Source organism: Nicotiana tomentosiformis, chromosome 7 (genome assembly GCF_000390325.3).
Source record: "Nicotiana tomentosiformis chromosome 7, ASM39032v3, whole genome shotgun sequence".
In the NCBI taxonomy this organism is placed as follows: Eukaryota; Viridiplantae; Streptophyta; class Magnoliopsida; order Solanales; family Solanaceae; genus Nicotiana; species Nicotiana tomentosiformis.
The window spans coordinates 28,045,689-28,066,963 of record NC_090818.1 but is presented as its reverse complement, the minus strand read 5'-3'; the positions used below and the strand labels follow the sequence as shown (position 1 = coordinate 28,066,963).

General features: G+C 33.8%; 1 protein-coding gene across 1 annotated transcript; it reads right to left on the bottom strand.

The window, feature by feature from the left end:
• Positions 1-9,189: 9,189 nt before the first annotated feature.
• LOC104098301 (protein CONSERVED ONLY IN THE GREEN LINEAGE 160, chloroplastic-like) lies at positions 9,190-14,304 on the bottom strand. The gene is made up of 10 exons (XM_009604995.4): positions 13,893-14,304; positions 13,016-13,065; positions 12,860-12,935; positions 12,675-12,770; positions 12,487-12,567; positions 12,296-12,387; positions 11,745-11,840; positions 10,386-10,454; positions 9,711-9,893; positions 9,190-9,554 (listed from the first exon to the last, which is right to left on the bottom strand). The coding sequence occupies exons 1-9, from the start codon at positions 14,223-14,225 to the stop codon at positions 9,755-9,757; spliced, it is 1,032 nt and encodes a 343-aa protein (XP_009603290.1). The 5' UTR covers positions 14,226-14,304; the 3' UTR covers positions 9,190-9,554; positions 9,711-9,754.
• Positions 14,305-21,275: the final 6,971 nt, after the last annotated feature.

Sequence of the window (21,275 nt, the reverse complement as noted above, 5' to 3'; positions counted from 1 at the left end):
TGTTATTGCAATGTGCAAGTGAAGATAAAGTTCGCATGGTTGGTATATATGATGTTGGTGGAAATGAAAAAACAACTCTGGCAAAAGCTATCTACAATCGAATATTTCGACACTTCAATGGTAGTTGCTTCCTTTCAGACGTTAGATCAGAAACTGAAGAATTTGGTCTAGTCAAGCTACAACAGAAGCTTCTTCAACAAATTCTCAAAACTAAGGCCTATAGAGATGGATATTCGAAAATGCTCAAATCGAATATTGCACTATTTTTTTTTTCTGAAAGTGCAATTGCAACTTTGGTCCGAAAATGCTTGCTCCAAAGTACAAGGCCTATAGAGATGCATGATCTACTGCGAGATATGGGAAGAGATCAGTTCAATACCCCGGAAAACGGAGCAGAACCCTCAAGAAGTCCGAGATGTTCTACGAGGACATAAATAAAAGCTTCTAAAATTTGCTTATTGAGAATTGATTTTTTCAAAAGTGCTTTTAAAAAAAAATATTTTGATGAGAATCGATTTGTGTTTGGCTAATTAATTTGAAAAGCACTTTTGAGCAGTAATCACTATTTGGTCAAGCTTTTGAAAACTATTTGTGTATTTTTCTCAAAAGTGCTTCTCAGAAAAGTGTTTTTGGAGAAAAACTACATTTTTCTGCTTCTCAAAATCTGCTTCTGCTTCTCCTCAAAATATTTTTTTTTCCTTCTAAAAGCTTGGCCAAACACCTCAATTTTTGTCAAAAAGCACTTTTGGCCAAACAATAACATTTTTGGCCCAAAAAAAAGTTTGGCTCATTAAATTTCTTTATTTCATCTTGGTTGTACTTATTTTCAATTTAATTGCTTATTGCTTATCTTGTCACCACAAGATATAGATTCATTTGTGCTTCTTCTGCGGATAGTAAGTTATTTTTAGTTGTTTGCCGACCATTATAAACAAGAAATGAGCATTTGCTAAAGTCTAAACTCATACTATCCATGTCAAAATTATCGAATAAAATTTTCACCTATTTAACAATTAATCCAAATCGGCTTGCTGACGAAAATTTCTTATTACATTCTATGTAAGTAATATACTAATGGTCTTATACTAATTATTTTGCAAGATTAGTTATTCAAATATGTCCGACTTTGTCTTTTTAATTTTTTTCTAGTTATCATATTATCTTTTGTATATTTATTGTTTAATAATGTTCTTATTGACTTTCTATGCTTATATAATTGTGGGATCTAAGCTTGCTTGAAGAAACCAGGCATTGGAACTTTTGGAAAATGTTGCATATATATATATATATATATATATATATATATATATATATATATATATATATATATATATATCTGCTAATTTTATAATTTTCTTGAGTTTAACTATTTTTTTATTTATATATTTATTTTATTAATTTATAGAATATTAAAAATTAAATATTCATAGGGTTTTGCGCCTCAGGTTTTTTGCTTTGCCCCGTGTTAGATAAAATGTCTCGTCTCTCGCCCACGCCTTTTAAAATATTGATAACTTAATTAATGAAAATTTGTAAGATGCTACGAATTGCAGATTTCTAGCTTTTATGAATTGACATTGTTAAACTAGTTCTAGAACACATTGTATTTAAAAAACTATTAAAGAACACTCTAGTGGTGAGCACCCTCCACTTCCAATCAGGGGGTTGTGAGTTCGAGTCACCCCAAGAGCGAAGGTGGAGAGTTCTTGGAGGGAAGGAGCCCGAGGGTCTATCGGAAACAGCCTCTCTATCGCAGGATAGGAATAAGGTCTGCGTACAAATTACCCTCCCCAGATCCCACTAGTGGGATTATACTGGATTGTTGTTGTTGTTGTATTAAAGAGTTCACCATTGCTTGGTATGGTGGAAGCTCTTCTTAGTCACGGCTATGATAATTGATAGTGGGTTTCCTTCTTAGATTAAAATAAAAATAACACATAGGGGCATCACATGAATAAGTAATTTCGCAAAGATAAGGGCAATTAGAACTCTTTTCCTTTTCTTTTGTTCCACGTGTTTCACTTACATGACACTTTAAAATGATCAACATAGATAACATAAAACATGCCAGTTGAAGCTCCATTAAAAAATGGAGAGCATATATGATACGTTTGGTTATGACTATATCATTTTAAAGCAAATTTTTAACAAAGGACTCCAATTTCTAACTTTGCAAAGTTCACGCGCATATAGGAACATTTAAAACCGTCTTATTTTTAATCATTAATTTGGTTTTTACAAAGGCAGACTAACCTCGTAGACACTTATAGTTGTTCGCGTTTGTCATCCCGGTCCTTATACTCAATGAAGTTTCATCTAGATACTTATAATTGTTCAAAGTCAGTATTTTAAACCCCTCTGACCATTGACCAAGTCAATGTGACAATTTAATTGCTGAACTGGACAAAATACGTATATTTCACGCGCATAAGGAGCGTGAACATAAAAAAATTAAATAAAAAATGATTAAAATAAGGAGAAAAAAGAAAAAGAAAATACAAAAATCAAATTAGAGAAAAGAAAGAAAAGGTCAAAGTTTGCTTTTCTCTTTCACTTAACATTCTGCTTCCCCACCCCCACCCCCAAATCCCATTTTTCTCTATCTCCCTCCCTTTTCACGTTTTTCCTCCTCCCCCATTTTAACCCAAAACCCATTTTGAACGTGTTGGCCTTTTCAGCCATGTCAAGAAGACCCAGATCTTGATAACCTTTGAATTGGAATAACTGTGGCCAAAAATTTATTGGATGTTAAGATTATACCCGCAATTTATTCTTTTTGGTGCCTTTCTCCTATGGAGACAATGAACAGAAAGTGGAAGGAAGCTAAAGATATGATTTTTTTTCTTCCTAAAGAGGATTTCGAAATTCTTAATTGATGACGTAGGGACTAATACATAGTGGGTTTTCCGGCCGGTGATGTTGCTTGTTGTTCTATATCCCTGGTCCGCTCGTTGTTTTGGTTTTGGGCGAGGAGGCCGGCGACCAATGGTTGAAGGGGGAGGTGGAAGTAGAGGAAAAGAAGTCATAAACGGTGGTGGTTGACTGCGCAAGAGGAAGAGAAGGAGAAGTAAAAATAATATTTTATAAAAATAAATAATGACGTGGTTTAATTTAGCTGAGGTAGATCTGATATGTCCTCCATGTCAACTCGAGTGAGCAATAAGTGTCAGAAGTGTTTAAAACATATATTTTGATCAAGTTCATGTGTCTGGTTGAAACTTCATAAAGTAGGAGGACCGAGATGTCAAACCCGAACAAGTAAAAGTGTTTATTAGGCTATTTTGCCTTGTACAAATATACTTTAAAAGGTACATAGATTTTCTTTTACTTTTTATTTTTAGCAAGTTAAATTAGAACTAACTCCTTTCCTAATTAAAAAAAATCAACTTCTCGTGCTCCAAAATTATTTAATATAAGAAAATAAATTGGCACATCCATAATGGATGAGTTTTTTTGTCACGCCACTATTTTTGAATATTCATCATAATAGAACTCTTGATAATTATTCACTAATTTGCCATTATCACACTCAATTATCAGTCTGAAAATATAGTTGAAAGAATTTACACAGAGAAATCACGATACTCTCAATCTTGTATAGTATCCATTATGTGGTAAATTGAGAATACAAGTTATAACATTGGAAAATTCCCTAGGATTTTAATATTTTGGTGTTTAATATGCCAATTGGAGTTTCATTAGAAATGAAGGGCATGGATAAATAGTTTCACAAAGTTCAAAGACAAATTTGTTGGAGATGGATTCTCACAACACTCAGGATCCACGGCGGAAGCGAGACAAAGAGAAAGACAATGATCTTTTGAAGAAGAACATTGATACCATCGATGCAACTCACTTTTGTCTGAAGAGTTGAGTCCAGTCAAGCATATACAAATGAGTCTTTTAGATGGTTAATATGTTTTGGACCCAAAGCTGAAGACTGAACATTATTGGGCCTTTTAGAAGAGTGTACATGGGACAAATGTCCTAGTTAGTTATACATAGATTCTTTCTTACTTGTATAAATACTTCAGCCTTGTACAGTGAAATACACACTAAAAAATTCAGCCTTACGATCTCTTTCAAATGCTTTTACATTCTAATATGGTATCAGAGCCCTAAGGCTCGATCCCTTTTAAGTTGCTCTTCTTTCTTCTGTCACTTTCTTTTCTTTCATCACTTTTCTTGTTTGGCATCACCAGCTACAATGGTAGACCCTACTGATTCTTCTTCAGCTACTCATGTCACCAATCCTGCTCAAACTCAAGCACAGGCAGGGACTGCTGCACCTGATTCCTCTCACCCTTTTTATCTTCATCCCTCTGATTCTCCAGGCATGCTTTTGGTCAATGCCGTGTTTGATGGAAAGGGGTATGCATGATGGAGAAGGGGGGTTCTCATAGCCTTGTCTGCTAAGAACAAGGTGGTTTTCATAGATGACACTTTCCTTCAGCCCAAGATCTCTTGTGAGTCATTCAAACCTTGGGCCAGGACCAATGATATGGTGATTTCCTGGCTATTGAACACTTTTTCTAAGGAAATAGCAGAGAGTGTTCTATACTCAAAAATAGCTAGAGAAATTTGGTTAGAGCTTGAAGAAAGGTTTGGACAGAGTAATGGACCACATCACTACCATCTACAGAAAGAAATCAGTCAGACATCTCAGGAAAATCTGGACATAGCTGGGTACTACACTAAGCTCAAAAGACTTTGGGATGAACTTGACAGTCTAGACACCTTCCAACACTGTACGTGTGATTGTTCTTGTGGTGGTAAAATCAAGACCTATAAATCACAACAAGATGAGAGACTCATTCAATTTCTAATGGGACTGAATGATGCATATAGTGGTCCTAGGAGCAGTCTACTCATGCTCTCACCTTTACCATCCATCAATTATGCCTATTCTCACCTTATCAGAGATGAGAAACATATAGAGGTGCGGATTTCTCACCCTAATGGGGAAATGGCTTTCCTTGTTTCGAAATAGAATAGTGGAGGCAATAGGTTCAATGCTGAAAGAAAGAGTGCTGAGGAAAAGAAACCAGTTCAGTTCTGTGCCTATTGTAAGAAGCAGAATCACACCATAGATAATTGTTACAGACTCATTGGATTCCCACCTGACTTCAAGTTTACCAAGTTCAAGAAATATGTACCTGGACCTAAGAGCAATGCAGTTTTGCATGCAGAAGATGGTGGAATTCAGTCAGTTCAATCAGGAGAAATACCAATAATACAAGATCAATATTACAATCTTTATCAGCTGCTACAGAATGTGAAAATTGGAAATCAAGTTAATCAAGTGAATCAGGTTAATGAAGACATTGCCTCTGCAAATTGTGATGGTATATTTCTTCGTCCTTGGCCCTCTACTCCTTCTAGATCCTTCATCAGTGTTTCTTTAAACTCTATTGCTTGGATCTTAGATTCAGGTGCATCAGAACATATGACCTGTAATTCTAAGTTGTTGTTTAATGTACAGACTTTTTCTAGGCATGTTTCTGTCACTTTACCTAACTCTATTAGAGTGTTGGTTTATCAATTTGGCTCAGTTGCTCTCTTATCACAACTCATCTTACAAAATTTTCTGTTTATTCCAAGTTTCAACTATAACTTACTGTCAGTTCATAAATTATATACTTAATTCAATTTCATTCTAATATTTTTTTCTCTTGGTGCTACATTGCAGGCCCCTTCAATGAAGAGGCCAGTAGTGCTTGGTGAAGTAAAACAAGGTCTCTACATTATCAATTCAAGTCAAACCAAGTCTAGAACTAGAGTAGTTAGCAAAATCAAGGCATTATGCCATTCTCTTTGTAATCAGCATATTAAGAGCCAATTTTCAAATTATGTTTTATCCTTAGCTTCAGTTTCCAGTAATGTAAGCCTTTGGCATAATAGGTTAGGGCATTCGCCATTATCTAATATGAAAAATATCAGTTCTATTTCTTATTCTGGTTTCCCTTCTAACAAGCATGCTTGTGATATTTGTGCAAAAGCAAGATAAGTAAAATTACCCTTCCCTTCTAGTTCTATTACTACAAAGCGTGTGTTTGATCTTATTCACATTGATGCTTGGGGACCATATAGAACTCCTACTCATGAGGGGTTCAAATATTTTCTTACTGTGGTTGATGATTACAGTCGAGCTACTTGAACTTTTCTTCTTAGAGCTAAATCTAATGTTTTCCCTATACTTAAAGATTTTCTAGCCATGACTGAAAGGCAGTTTGATACTAAAGTAAAGATTATTAGGTATGACAATGCTTTGGAATAAGGTTCTGGTCCTCTACTTTCTAAATTCTTTAGTTCAAAAGGAATTCTTTATCAAACAACATGTGTTTACTCTCCCCAACAGAATGGAGTTGTTGAGAGAAAACACAGGCATCTTCTTGAGACTTGTAGAGCATTGCTATTTCAGTCTAACTTGCCTACTCATTTTTGGGGAGATTGCGTGTTAACTGTAACTCATCTCATAAACAGATTCCTCTCTAAAGTTCTAAAGGGGAAGACACCTTATGAAATTTTGTTTGGTTCACCTCCTTCTTACTATAATCTGAGGTCTTTTGGGTCACTTTGCTATGCTTCAACTCTACCTATACAGAGGTCCAAATTGGATCCTAGATCCATCAAGTGTGTCTTTTTGGGGTACCCCTTTGGGGAAAAGGGGATACAAATTGTTTGACTTACAAACCAAGAAGGTTTTCGTTTCTAGAAATGTGGTGTTCTATGAGCATAATTTCCCTTTTTCCTCACCAAACTCTACTCCTTTATTTCCTATTGATTTACCTATAACATCCACAGATCATGTTCCTACATCTCACTCTCAGTCTACAGCCACACAAAGCACTTTACTTTCTACGTCTGAACTTTCCTCTGTTTCCAATTTACTTGGTCCCTCACACACACTTACTGACTCTTCCCCTCCCAGTATTATGGCTCCCCATTTTTCCCATTCTCCTATCCCTTACAACAGTCCAAATACTTCTTCTTCTAAGGGACAATATACTTATCTTTCACCTTATTCTTCTATAGTTAATCAGCCAACACTTCGAAGATCCCTTAGGGACCATCATTTGCCTAGTTATCTCAATGACTACATATGTAACTCTATCTTCTTCACTAATATCTCAGCTAGTTGTTTTACTTCCCCTGTTACTCCTCCTACTTTGTCTTTTTCAGCTGTCACACTCTAATCAATCCCTTTTTAACTCAGTTTCCTATATCTCAGAACCCTCTTCCTATACCCAAGCCTCTTTACATCCAGGTTGGGTAGATGCTATGTCAAAGGAAATTCAAGCACTAGAGTGAAACAACACTTGGAAAGTGGTAGAATTACCTAAAGACAAGAAAGTTTTACCTTGTAAATGGGTCTACAAGGTAAAATACAGACAATGGGATCACTTGAAAGTCTGAAAGAACATTTGGTGGTTTAGGGGGGATATACAGAGAGGGTATCGATTTTACTGAAACCTATTCTCCTGTGGTGAAGATGACTACTATCAGATGCTTGCTAGCTGTTGCAGTCAAGAGAAATTGGGAGGTTTTTCAATTGGACGTTAATAATACATTTTTACATGGAGACCTACAAGAGGAAGTCTACATAAGGTTCCCAGCTGGGATATCACCTCCAACACCTAAGCATGTATGCAAACTCACAAAATCCCTATATGGACTAAGGCAAGCCTCAAGGCAATGGTATGCATGCCTTACAGCAGCGCCAAGTTTCAAAGGTTATTCACATTCACTCAATGATTACTCTCTTTTCTTTAAGCACTCAGCAGGACAGACTACTATTGTTGCAGTTTATGTCAATGACATATTATTAATTGGGGATAATCCCTCAGAGATCATTTTACTCAAGTTTTTTCTTGATTCAGAGTTTTATATTAAGGATTTAGGAAAAACCCACTACTTTCTTGGCATGGAGATTATTCGTGAACCACAAGGATTAATCTTAAGTCAGAGAAAGTTCACCTTAGATTTTTTGTCTGAATTTGGCTGCCTGACCATGAAACCATCTTTTTCTCCCATTGAGCCTGCTTGCCATCTTCGTCTGGATGATGGGGAATTGCTTTCTGATCCCACAATTTATCGGAGGCTCATTGGTAAGTTAAATTACCTCACCCACACTCGCCCAGATCTCTCTTTCGTTGTACAATATCTCGGTCAATACATGCAGTCTCCTCGAGTACCTCATTTCGAAACTGTTTTTCATTGCTTACGATATCTTCTTACAAAACCTTCTATGGGGTTGTTCATGTCTGCTACTTCCTCTTTTGACTTGGTTGCCTTTTGTGACTCCGATTGGGGGAGATGTCCAGATTCTCGTTGATCCATCAGTGGGTATTTTATTTCTCTAGGTGGAGCTCTGGTCTCTTGGAAGTCAAAGAAACAAACTTTAGTTTCTTTGTCTTCTGCAGAAGCAGAATATCGCTCCATGAGTAGGGTTGTTTCAGAGATTACATGGTTGGTTCGACTTTTTCAAGATCTTTCTTCATCTCCATCGCTGTCGGTGTCGCTCTACTCCGATAGCCAAGCAGCAATCCACATCGCCAAAAATCCTGTGTTTCATGAGCGTACAAAGCACGTCGACCTCGACTGTCACTTCGTACGCCAGCAGTACCTCGCCGACCTTATTTCTCTCTCTTTTGTGCCTTCAATTTCCCAAATCGCCGATGTATTCACGAAACCCCTTTCTGGGCCTTCTCACCGATCTATTCTGGGCAAGTTGGGGGTTGTTTCACATCCCTCCAACTTGAGGGGGGATGTTGGAGATGGATTCTCACAACACTCAGTCACAATGACTGAGGATCCACAGCAGAAACGAGGCAAAGAGAAAGACAATGGTCTTTTGAAGAAGAACATCGATACCATCGATGCAACTCACTCTTGTCTGAAGAGTTGAGTCCAGTCAAGCATATACAAATGGGTCTTTCAGATGGTTAATACGTTTTGGGCCCAAAGCTGAAGACTGAACATTGTTGGGCCTTCTAGAAGAGAATAGAAGAGTGTACAGTTGTATTTACAATTTCTTTATTTTAGTATTTATCCAATAAGTTGTTATAGGATAGCAAATACACATGGGACAAGTGTCCTAGTTAGATATACACAGATTCTTTCTTACTTGTATAAATACATCAGCCTTGTACAGTGAAATACATAGAAAAATACAGCCTTACAGAAATATTTTGGTATTTAATATGCCAATTGGAGTTTCATTAGAAATGAAGGGCATGGATAAATAGTTTCACAAAGTTCAAAGACAAATTGGGACATAAACTTGTAAATATGAATTTGCCATTATCACCTTAAAGTTTCTTTTCTTCAGATATTTCAATTGACACTCAGAAAATATAGCTGAAAGAATTTACACGAGGAAATCACGATTTTCCCATTTTTCTGTCGATTCTGTGACAAATTGAGAACCCATTCGACTTCCCTCACAATTTCAACTGTTTGTTGTTCCAATCGCGGTATGGAGAGATAAACCAACATAGACGTTCTAGCTGATCTTTTGAATCCATGTTTAAAGATCTTCGTGAAGTTTGCCTCTGCAACAAGAAATATAGAGTATGAGAGCAAAATATGCAGGCAAAAAAGGATGGAATGTGAGAAAATTTAAACACATTTTGTTCAATCTAGATTCCTAGTATAATTTGAAATAAAGATAAAGAATCTTAGAAGGGACAGTCGAATCAAAAGCATACCTACTATTTTCATCATAAGTGGATGTAAATCATAGAAACAAAAGCTAAGCTTGTGTTTTATTTCGAACAATTGTTACACCTTCCTCGATTGCTTGGACAAAAGTTGCGATCTTGTAAGTGAAAAATCCCACTAGCATGGGTATCAACTCAAGGTGCATGAATCCATACTCGGGGACTAGGATCCTGCAAAGAAACCAATATAGCAATTTGAAAGACCAGATGCTTAAGCGACTCTCCACAATGTAGAAACATTAATACTTGCTCTACAACAATGAAAGAGAAGTCATTAAGGTATCCTTTGGTTGCAACGGTAGTAGGAAAAAGGAAGTGCGGAAAAAGTTAACTCTCCTACATATTTATGCGTTGAATGAGCAGAAAATTTGTGGGAAAATGGATTTAAAATATTCAACGGGAATGACTCTTCCAACTTGAGTCATGCGAATACTGTAGGAGCTTTAAAAGAAACTGGTTTTTCTTTCTCTGAAACAAACAAGAATGTTTTCCTTCACTGCAATTTCCTGAAGAAAATACGTTTTCTAACTACTTACTTGACATCCAAAAGGAACTTAATGGTTTTTATTGTCCTCGATGTCAAAGAAAATATTCAAGAAGGGGAGTTTCATTAATATTCCATATATATATTTTACTCAAGATGGTAATAGTGGTAGATCTTACCCATTCCACCGGTTAAAAATCATGACCAAGGCAACAGGAACCAATAGCCTTGGCTGCCCAACAGCTCCCCTGCAAGTAAAAGCTTCTGGTAAGATTATCAATAAAAGCACAAAGTAGTCCTTTCCTAGGGATATAGCTACTCTTCTTAGTCCCAAACAACAGACTCATCTATTGGGCAAGCCTTTGGTTGCTATTTTGGTCTGTGGGTTAATACTTCCATTCATGGAAAAATGAAGCTGGCAAGCGGGAAAGAACTAGAATTTGACTGATCAAGTACAACCCTGATTCAAGAATGACAATATTGATATAACTCTGAGAAAAGTACTAACAGATGCTCCATAAACATTTTCAAAAATGAATTTGGACTGTGGGATTGTAACAAATGCAAAATGCATAGGAGTAATTGTCATCCTATTTTCAACTGGCATCAGTCGCCATACATGTAATACAAAGAAACAAGTAATGCTATGTTTTGAGCTAATACAAGAACCAATCAAGACAGACCACACAATGAGGTTATCGGATGTGAATTCTTTTCTTCATTTTCAATTGACTAAGTTTTTCTTCTTTGTTTACACAGCATGGAGTATAGAACTTTATACTCTTGGTTTTTCAGCGTAGGATAAACAATGTAAATGATACGGACTGTTGGACTTCATAGAATCCTTGTGTCAGTAAAAGGAGTATGAGTCCCTTTTGCACACATCTTCGTAATGTTACTTTGTAAGTAGAATTACTAAAACTGTACACTTACCTATTAAAATTTGACCAAGTGTTTTACTTCATTGAATGTTTGCTTATTCATTTACAACCTGCTGATCAAGATTTGTTTCTTTAACTCTTCCAGATAAGTTTGTATTGTAAAATGGCAGCTTATTTTGAACACTCTGGAGAAACTATACAAAAATGATACAATTCCAGTTAGGATCCATTTTTTTCTGGTGGTTCCCTGACCGATCAATGGATAAAACACACCTAGTGTGAAAGAGTTTGACCCCAGTCCTTCTCCTCTTCCTCATATTTATATTTGTATTTTAATTCTTAATCATCTACTTATGGAGTATTTTATTGATTTTATTGCCCGAAGGGCAGACAACGGAGAGAATGCTGCAAGCAAGGGAACAGGAATCAGAATGCGCACAAGACAAACAGACATACTTTGCTTTTTACCCTGGACATAGGACTCTTATGATGTCCTTTATTACTTAGGTACTCTTAACATGCTGATCAAGCAGGACACACATATGCCTGATGAAAACAAATAAATTGTGACATAGAAATTGGAATATTTCAGTTTCTTAAGCAAAACTACTGATATATGTTCATTTTGGCTATGGTAAAAAAAAATGAAAAGTGTACTTGATAAGTGCTCTGGGTCCATCTGACTGCATAGAATCCACACTGTTCCCAAGCATACGCATGTACATCAATGAACCAATAAACCCTGCACCGTAACTGCAACAATGGTATATACCACAGTTTATTAGCACCGCCTTTTCAAGCTTGTGCGCATTAATGCAACATCGCCAAAATAACAGAACAAGATAAAGATTCCTTACATTAATTGAAGAAACAAAAGTATATTTAAGAAAAGAGAAGCTATGAAAATTCCAGTTCCGATGGAGGAAACTGAAAGAATACTAACAGATTAAGTTATTTCATGCAAAGAAGCTGCGATACGTTTCACCAGATATCACAAACATCATTTTCAGAAGAAATAAGCATGTTAAAAGTCCATCCAGAAATTCTACCGAAGTGGCAACCTTAAGGGACAAATAAACTAATTGGAGGAACGATTTGCAATAAATAGGGGCCACATCCCTCTACAACAATAGCAAATCAAACATGAGTAAATCTAAAGTAGAGGCCCCAAGGAATTGAAGCATGTCGTAAGTCCTATAATGGATTACCTTGCTGCTATTTCAGGAGAATAAGAGATATAAGCTGAAATCACTCCAACACCACCAATCCCAAGTGTGAGGAGTTGCAATTTATTCTTTAACTGCAAAGAAGAAAAAAAATGAAACAATCAAAAGGTGAACTGGAAACTCAACAGAACTCAACCAAGAATGATTTATGTGGAATAATTGCTAACAAGAACCTTAAGATACTGTTCCCTTGACTGAGCAGCCAAAATCTTTGGATCCCCTTTTGGCTTTCTTAATTCCCTGAACATCACATCCTGGGTGATCGAAATTTCAGAATTATAAGTTAGAGAAGCATATTGCACAATATGTATTATGAACCAAGTTTCAAGAAATGAACTAATTGCAAGTTCCGATGACGTACACTGCCCCCAGTTGCAGCCTTGGCAGCTTTGTCCCACTGCTCCTGCTCGCGTCGTGTTGGTGCTGGCCGCCATCTTTGAGATGCACTTAAACGTGGCTGAAAATCAGTTTAGTTTTCAGCAATGCAAGTAGAGAAGTTTAATGCTTAAAGTTGCAAAAGGCAGATGTTTTAAAGTTACTACATACTCTAGTAATTTCAACTTCTGGTTCTTGAACAGGTACTGAAGGGGCTGTTAGCTCCTTGGTCAAGTCAATTTCCAAGCTACATTCTCCATATGCGATCAAATTTAAGAAGAAAACAGAGTTCCAAAAATCATAAAGAAAAGAAGAAAAAGATCACACCTGTCAAGACTCATGACTCTGTTTAAGCTAAGAAATCCCGATGTCTCTTCCTGTAAAGATGTCAAGTCACAAGCAAATTTGGCGGCCATTCTAACAAAACTGGTATGCATTCGTCTTTACTACCATATAAAGCAACAGCAACTTCTTCAGCATCTTTACAAAATCTTATCATACATAGGGGGAGGGGGAAATGGAAACAGGGGAGGGGATTACAAGGTGGGAAATGGAACCCCCACGATGGAGCCACATAGTTGTTCGCTGGAAAATTACACGGTTTCGATTTCTTCATGTGTTTCCTTTTTAAAATTTGACACCCCTTAGTGAAAGCTACTGCCAACAAGGTGAGAGTTTAAGTAGCCAACCAGCTGGACTGAAGAGATTCCCCCCAACTTCTTCAGTATAGAGTACTATACATACATATAAAACGCAATCACGCAATTGAGATTCCTATTAATTATAAAAAAGAGGAGGAAGCCATTGAATGACCAAGATAGTTAACTGCCCATCATGCAGAAAAACCAGGATATACACCAATTAGAGAAACACAACAGCGAATTAGGAGGTTCAATAGCCAATAATCAAAAGGTAGACACGTGAAAAACTTGTAGCTTCAAGAACAATTTGTAAGACAATTTGCCACAACAGTTCAAATTCTAAAGACAAAGATAAAAGTATTCTTTCATTTAACAATGACCCCTTTCTATATTTAGAAGCAATTTAACTTTAAATTTCTCGTTCTACCCTTCAGCAAATATCTATCAATTACTTTGAGACCACAAATTTCAAAATTGTTTCTTTATTTATTAAACTTCTCGCTCAGATAAATATGCCACATAAAATGGGACAGAAGTAGCTAATTAATAGTTAAAGATTGTACCTTTTCAGGAGCAGAGGGAGAAGAAGGGGGATTTTGTTGAGGGTCCTGAATATACTTCTTCATACGACCCATAAATTCTTTGTTCCAGATATAATCATCAGAGGTGAGAGGATCCACATCCTCACCCCAATACTTCCTGAGCTTAGTTGTAGTGGGTGGGGCAGCATTGTCCCCAGGAACCACTCCAGTGGACAATTTCACAGGTTTCTGCTGGGGTAAAATAACCTTGGTCTGTGTTGGAATTGAAGATGGGGTTGAATTATTTGCAGAATCTTGAGATATGGGTGTGGCTGCAGAGGTCACTGAGAGATAGCAGTAGTTTAGGACTCCCATTTTAATTCCTTCAATTTTTTTTCTGGGTGATGACTTATGTGCTTTGTAGTTCTTGGCCTTATAGAAAGGAAAAATATCTTTAGTGCGCAAATGATCGGTGGACCAGGTGTTGTTGATAACATTGTTTTCATTGTTTGGCCAATGCAAAAGTTTGATTTGGATATTTTTGAGGAAGTAAACAAAATGTAGTGGAAAAAGAAACTTGTATAGGTAAAAATGGTATGTGTCATTATGTGAATTTTTTGTAAGATGTGATCTATTTTATTTTGGGGTTTATGTAACTTCTTGTAAAATGTTATATTTTATTTTTTTAAAGAAAAGTAGAGTTTATTTTGAGGCATAAAAGGAATACATTTTTTTAATGGGAACTTTATATAACTGTCACAATTTAAAAGAAATATAACAAATTCGTAGCATGAAATCCAATATTACAGTTGTGGCACGAAAATATTTATATTTGTAGCACACAATTTCATTAAAATAGGAATATTAATTATTAATCTCTAAACATAAGCAATTTGAATGGAAAGTCAATAATTCTTTGTAAAAAAATCATGCTTTTTTTTTCTCTTTATCTATTAGTTTTTCTTCTTTTTCTTCATCTTCTTAATTTTATTTTCTGTCGAAGCCAATATATTTTCTAAATTTGTTCCATTTATTTTTAAAAAAAAATTATTTTTCTTAAGTTTTTCTCTTCCTTCTTTCTTCTTTTCTTAATATAAAGATCTTACTTCGATAATAATATACGTTAATATATACAAAATATATATATATTGAATTAACACATATAAAATATACAAAAAATATACATAAAAAATATATCTTCAATTAAGATGACACTCAGACATGTGAAATATACATAAAAAATATATCTTAAATTTAATTAAGATGGCATATAAATATACAAAATATATATATATATATATATATATATATATATATATTCTGAATTAAAATGGCACTTGACATATAAAATATATTTGAAATATACATTAAAAATACATCTTAAAATAAGATGGCACTTCACAAATAAAAATACAAAAATTATATACATAAAAATATATTTTGAATTAAACTGATACTTGATATACAAAGTATAAAAGACGTATAAATTAATATATCTTGAATTTAGGTGGCATTCACATATGCATCAGATTTTAAAAAATGGAATGAAGAAGATGAATGTTGGGCTTAATTTTTGTAATATGCTAATAATGAAAACAAAGGTGCTATTTATGAAATAAATAATAAATAATGCTATTTTTTAAAATAATAGTTAAAAAGGGATCACATGTGTAAAAAAACTCCTTTTTGCTTTTTGTTTTAATTTATTTGCTTGCAAAATAGCAGCATTTTGTTCTCACTTGACAAAGGATCTTTATTTGGCTACGGGGTGCATGAGGACATTGCTAACTCAAAAGTTTGGGTACGTGCATGGACCATAATAACTTGGGCTTCATAATTGGAAGTGTGTGGAATATTCGGGCGAAGTGCATAAATAGTCACTTTTAAGCCTGCTATTTAAAATATATTTATAATTTACAATATATTTAAATATTAGCCAATTCATCCTAATTTCAGGACTAAGTATCCTTAATTTTTGAACCGCTAATTTGAAATTTAGGACTTAGTGTCCTAAATTTTTGAGTTGTTAATTTGAAATTCAGAACTAAGTGTCATGAATTTCTGAACTGCTAATTTAAAATTCAGGATATAAGTTTCGAATTTCTGGACACAATTTTAGAACTTTAGAACATGATGTCCTAAAGTTTGAACTTTGAGGTTTAAACTGCAGGACGTCGTATCCTGAAATTTGAGCAAATTATTTAATCTTTAAATACATTGTAAACTGTGAATATATTTTGAACAGCATGCTGAAAAGTGACTACCTGGTGTCATTTCAACGGAATATTCACTAAAAGTTGGCCAAGCCAAGAAGTCCAATTCGTTATAGTAAAAATTGCACGGTCACTTTTTAAATTTTTTTTAACTAGTACCTGAAGTTTAAACTACTTCATGCATTCTTCTTCTTCTGATGATGATGATGATTCTTCTTACAGTGATTTTATATGGTGTTTGTGAATATATTTTAAGGTAGTTTATGATGTTTTACAGTGGTGAGCTGTTGTGGCGCTTTATTTTTTACTATTACTTAGGATTTCTTCTTCTTTTTTCTTAATTGCAAAATGGTCTGTTACTTATTGTTGTTTTGACAAATTGATGATTGGGATTTCTTCTTGATGATATTTGGATGTTATGTTTTAAATTTTAGCTCATTTGAAGTAAATTTGGGTGTTAATCGTATATTGGATTGTTAAAAATCGAAGAACAAATTTCTGTTTCTGGGCAATTTGCACTTCAGACCTATTTGACCTCAAGTGCATAAAAATATTGGTTGCACTTCAGACCTATTTGGAAGTACATCTGAAGTGCAATTTTTTCACTTTAGACTTATTGGTCTTAAGTTCATGAAACCATTAGTTGCACTTTACACTTATTTGGATTTAAGTGCATCTGAAGTGTAATTTTTCACTTCACACTTTTTGGCCTTAAGTGCATGAAATCATTGGCTGCACTTCAGGCCTATTTGATTTATTGTTTAAAATAAAAACATTACACATGGATTTGTGTAATTGTGTTCGACATAGATATGTAATCGAATAATTATTTCATAAATACAACATCAAAATTTGAAAATTCGAAAAATCTTACTAGTAAAATTGGTTGGCTATCTAAATTTTTACCTTATTGGTAAAAGTTCAATTTCACGCCTTGTAATTCCCTCGCTTATTTCCCCTTGCACTCCCCATATAATTAAAAAAAAACTATAAAGAAAAAACTGAAGATTCACTTAGAAGTCAGAAGCAGGGGCGGTCCGACGAGTTTTGTGGCCTAAAGTCAAACTTTATGAGGGACCTTAATTTTTTTATATAAAAAAGTTATTTATTTATTTAAAGTCTATTTTTCTAGAGTTTCTTAGATATAAAGTTATTAATAATTTTCTTATACAGTCAAACATCTCTATAACAGCCTCATTTGTTCCGAATGTTTTTGGATGTTATAGTGAATTGTTGTTATAGATAACATATATTATAACAAAACATGACATTTGGTTCCGAAAAAACTTGATTTTTATAGTGAAGTGATGTTATATAAGGATACTATTATAGAAATGCCTAATTGTAGTCAATAACTCCTAATAAGTCTTTCTTAATTGACAATATAGTTAATCCATTTAATCTTTCTTGAAACATTATTTATCTTAGATAAGATTTTATCAACTTTAATTTTGAAAACTTATTTCCGCTGAAGCGACGGTAACATGAGTTATTAACATTATTTCATAAGCAATATAAGCATTGGAAAAAGAATTAAATCTTTTTATTTGATTGAGTGTATCAGTTAAAGTGCTATCTTCTAATTGTACTATTTTCCTTAATACTTTTAATTCCGAAAATAAATATAAGCCATCAATATCGAATTGATTATTATGCTTTAAGGAACATTCAAGATTAAGGCAACATTTCTTCAAATTTCCATCATCATGTGATCTTAATTTTTACCGCTAAATAGAAAACTAATAATATTTTCATATGTTTCGAATTGTTCAAATATGTTTTGAAGTGAAAAAAATAGTCTTGTCTACTATGTATAAAATAATCAAACTCCAAAGGACTCTTCTAAGATTTTGAGATTTTATCAACATTCTTATCAATTGTTACTTCCTATGAATTACACGGTTCGATATTCATTTCAAGTGCGATTTTCAAGACAGAAATTATAGTGATTGCAAATCCTTCTTTTTTATACTTGTTAAAGAAAGAAATTAAATTTTTTTCAATTTACGTAATCTTTTAAAAAAAAAAATTATACATAGCTTATTAGGTGTAACAAAAAATGAGATATCTACAAATGTGAGGCTGGGGCTGGGACTAAAGGAGTTGCTTTACTTGCTTTATGGAAGGACGTCCCTCGTTAGAAGTGATGTTAGAGATACGCTCATCATTTTGAGAAGCTTTATTCACGTAAGATTAGTTGCAATTTAGCAGATAATTAAACAAGCACAACACCATTTTAGGAAAATGAGAATCATATTTTTGACTTTCAATGAATCCTGCAAAAGAAGAAATTGTTACCTGTACCACTCTATTATTCTTCATGATCTTAAGCTATCAATTTGCTGCGAGATTTTAGCCATTTTCAGATCCATTCAATCTTAAGCTTAATTAATTTAAATTGTTGGAAATTGGGGTAATACTGAAATCTGTAGGACTTAAAATTTCATATTTTTTTTATAAAAAAAAATCTTACTTGAAGATTGAAGAAAACTGAAAAGCAAACAACTTTATCAATCTGAATTACTAACAGTTTGTTTGGATGATTGTTACTTATTGTATTTTATCATATTGTTACTTTAAATACAATGTTTGTTTTGATTGTTACTTAAATTTTATTATATCGTATCGCTAAACGACGGAACGACGTAAAGTGCCACTTTATGAAATGACCGATTTGGTATGGTCGCGTCGTTCCTTTTTTTTCTTTTTTTCTCATCTTGTCTTTTCATATTATTAAATAATCGTATTTTATCCTTTATCCTACCTTTTTATATAACAATTGTACCTCGTATCTTACCTTTTCTTAGAATCCCTAATCTCTACTATGAAAATTCTAAGTTTGATGTTGAAATCTTATGAAATGTAATGTGTAATTGAAAAGAAATAGATTAAAGTTGCTTACCAATGTTTTGGGGAAGAAAATCCTCTTAGAAAACCGCCTTTAGGTTGTTTAGGGTTGAGAGTTTGTGAGAAATGAGCTAAATCATATGTTCTCAGCTTTTTGTGCAGGCGCAGATATCGCAAATGCGACCTGAGGTTCGCAATTGCGAGAAATCCATCGCAAATGCGACCTGAGGTTCGCAATTGCGAGAAATCCATCGCAAATGCGAACTTCCCACACCTCTGCCGGCATAGCAAATGCGACGCTTTGTTCGCAAATGCAAACCTGGGACATTTCGCAAATGCGAACCAGCTCCCCCAGCACCCCATAGCAAATGTGAACCTGACACTATCACAAATGCGACACTAAACTCGCAAATGAGAGAACTGTGACCTGTGCAAAAAAACCCAGCAAACTCCTAACTCTATCAAACACTCTGCCACGCATCCGAAACTCACCCGAGACTCTCGGACTCCAAACCAAATATGCACACAAGTGTAGTAACATCATACGAACTTACTCGTGTGATCAAAACACCAAAATAATACTTAGAACTGCGAATCGGATATCAAAATGAATGTTATTTTTAAAGAAACTCAAGAACATGCAAATTTACAACTAGGCGTCCAAATCACGTCAAATCAACTCCGTTTTGCACCAAATTTTGCGGACAAGTCATAAATAGTTAAATGAACCCATAACAAGTTTCGGAACCGAAATCCGAACCAGGTAGCTACAAAGTCAACCTACGGTCAAACTTAGAAATTCTTTAAACCTTCAAATTACTAGTTTTCAACAAAACACGTTAAATCAAGTTAGAGACTTTCGAATTCGTTTTCGGACATACGCACAAGTCCCAAATCATGATATGAACCCACCGGGACCGTCAAAACACAGATCCGGATCTATTTACACAAAACGTTGACCGTAGTCAACTCAAATCATTTTTAAGGCTAATTTTTCACATTTCATCAATTTTTTGACATAAAACATTCCGGAAAAAGGCGTGGACTGCGCACACAAAATGAGAAAGGATAAACGGAGCTATTCGAGATTTCGGGACATAGAAAAGAAGGCTAAAACTGAAAATGACCTATCGGGTCATTACAAAATTTATGTATCCTAAGATATTTTTTTTAACTTGAATAAGAATTTTACTCATATGATGAATTTAAAAAATAATTGAATTGGATTCTCTTGCTAAATAATTAATTAAAAGATTTAATTATTTAATTTTAACATTAAAAAATATTTTTTCTATGTTGATTCAGATCTTAATATTAGTTCATCTCTTGATTTGAATATTTAATCTTAATTATAATTTTATCCGCCATAAATTTTATTTTTAAAGAGTAAAAGATTGATATGACATTTCACTTTTAGATTTTTATGTTTGTAGAATCATTAGTGGTATTGATTCTTACCGACCATTTTTTCTCTTTCTCACACATTTATATTCTTAAATATTTTCTTAGTTGTTGTTTAATAATTGGGTATTTTTTTAATATTACACGAAAAATTGATTAAAAAAATATGTTTTGAGTAGGAAAATAATTCAAGTATAATATAAAAATATATTATCATGGGGTATTTTTTTCCTCAATCTCAACTCTTTATGCAGTCCATTTAATATTACTTTTATTTTTTCTTGGTATTGGACATTATGGAGTGGTAATGTGTTGCCAATACGGAGGATCCTTATGAAATTGATTTTATTAAACCTTCCTAAATATTTTTAATAAGAATTTAATAGACAAAAATTTATTAATTTTAAAATCTTAGATATTTAAAATTAGCATAAAAGGTATTGCAGTCCAAAAAATAGGTTATTGCAGTTATGTCCTCTTCCTATGAGTTCTTTCGTTTAATATTTTAGGGCTATTTTGATATATTAATATTGTATTTATGCTTTTATAATAATACATGCTCTCTTTTTTCTAAATGAATTTGGACAATATAGTACATTCTCAAATTAAATTAGTAATAGGACATTATAATACATTTTCGAATTATATTAGTAATAGGAATTTTTAAGAAGTATATCTTGAAAGTAATAGGATTACATGACTAAAGATATTTACTTGTTTAATTTTATATGAATTAGACAACCCGAAAATAATTATACTAATAGGATTCCTAAAGGTAATCATGTAGGATTCCTAACGTGTAGTATTATGTTCTAAAACTAATAAGATTATAAGGCTAATATCTAGAATTCTGATTATGTCCTTTTATTATGAGTTATTATTCTTAATATTACAAGGTTATATTTGTAAACCGACATTATATTCATATTTTTATAATAATATAGAAGATAAATATAGATATAGA

Coding starts and splice junctions, on each gene's coding strand:
- LOC104098301 (XM_009604995.4), bottom strand. CDS start 14,225: ATGGGAGTCCTAAACTACTGCTATCTCTCAGTGACCTCTGCAGCCACA. Junction 12,771..12,859: donor CAGAAGTTGAAATTACTAGA/GTATGTAGTAAC, acceptor ACTGATTTTCAG/CCACGTTTAAGTGCATCTCA. Junction 11,841..12,295: donor TCTCCTGAAATAGCAGCAAG/GTAATCCATTAT, acceptor CCATTGTTGCAG/TTACGGTGCAGGGTTTATTG.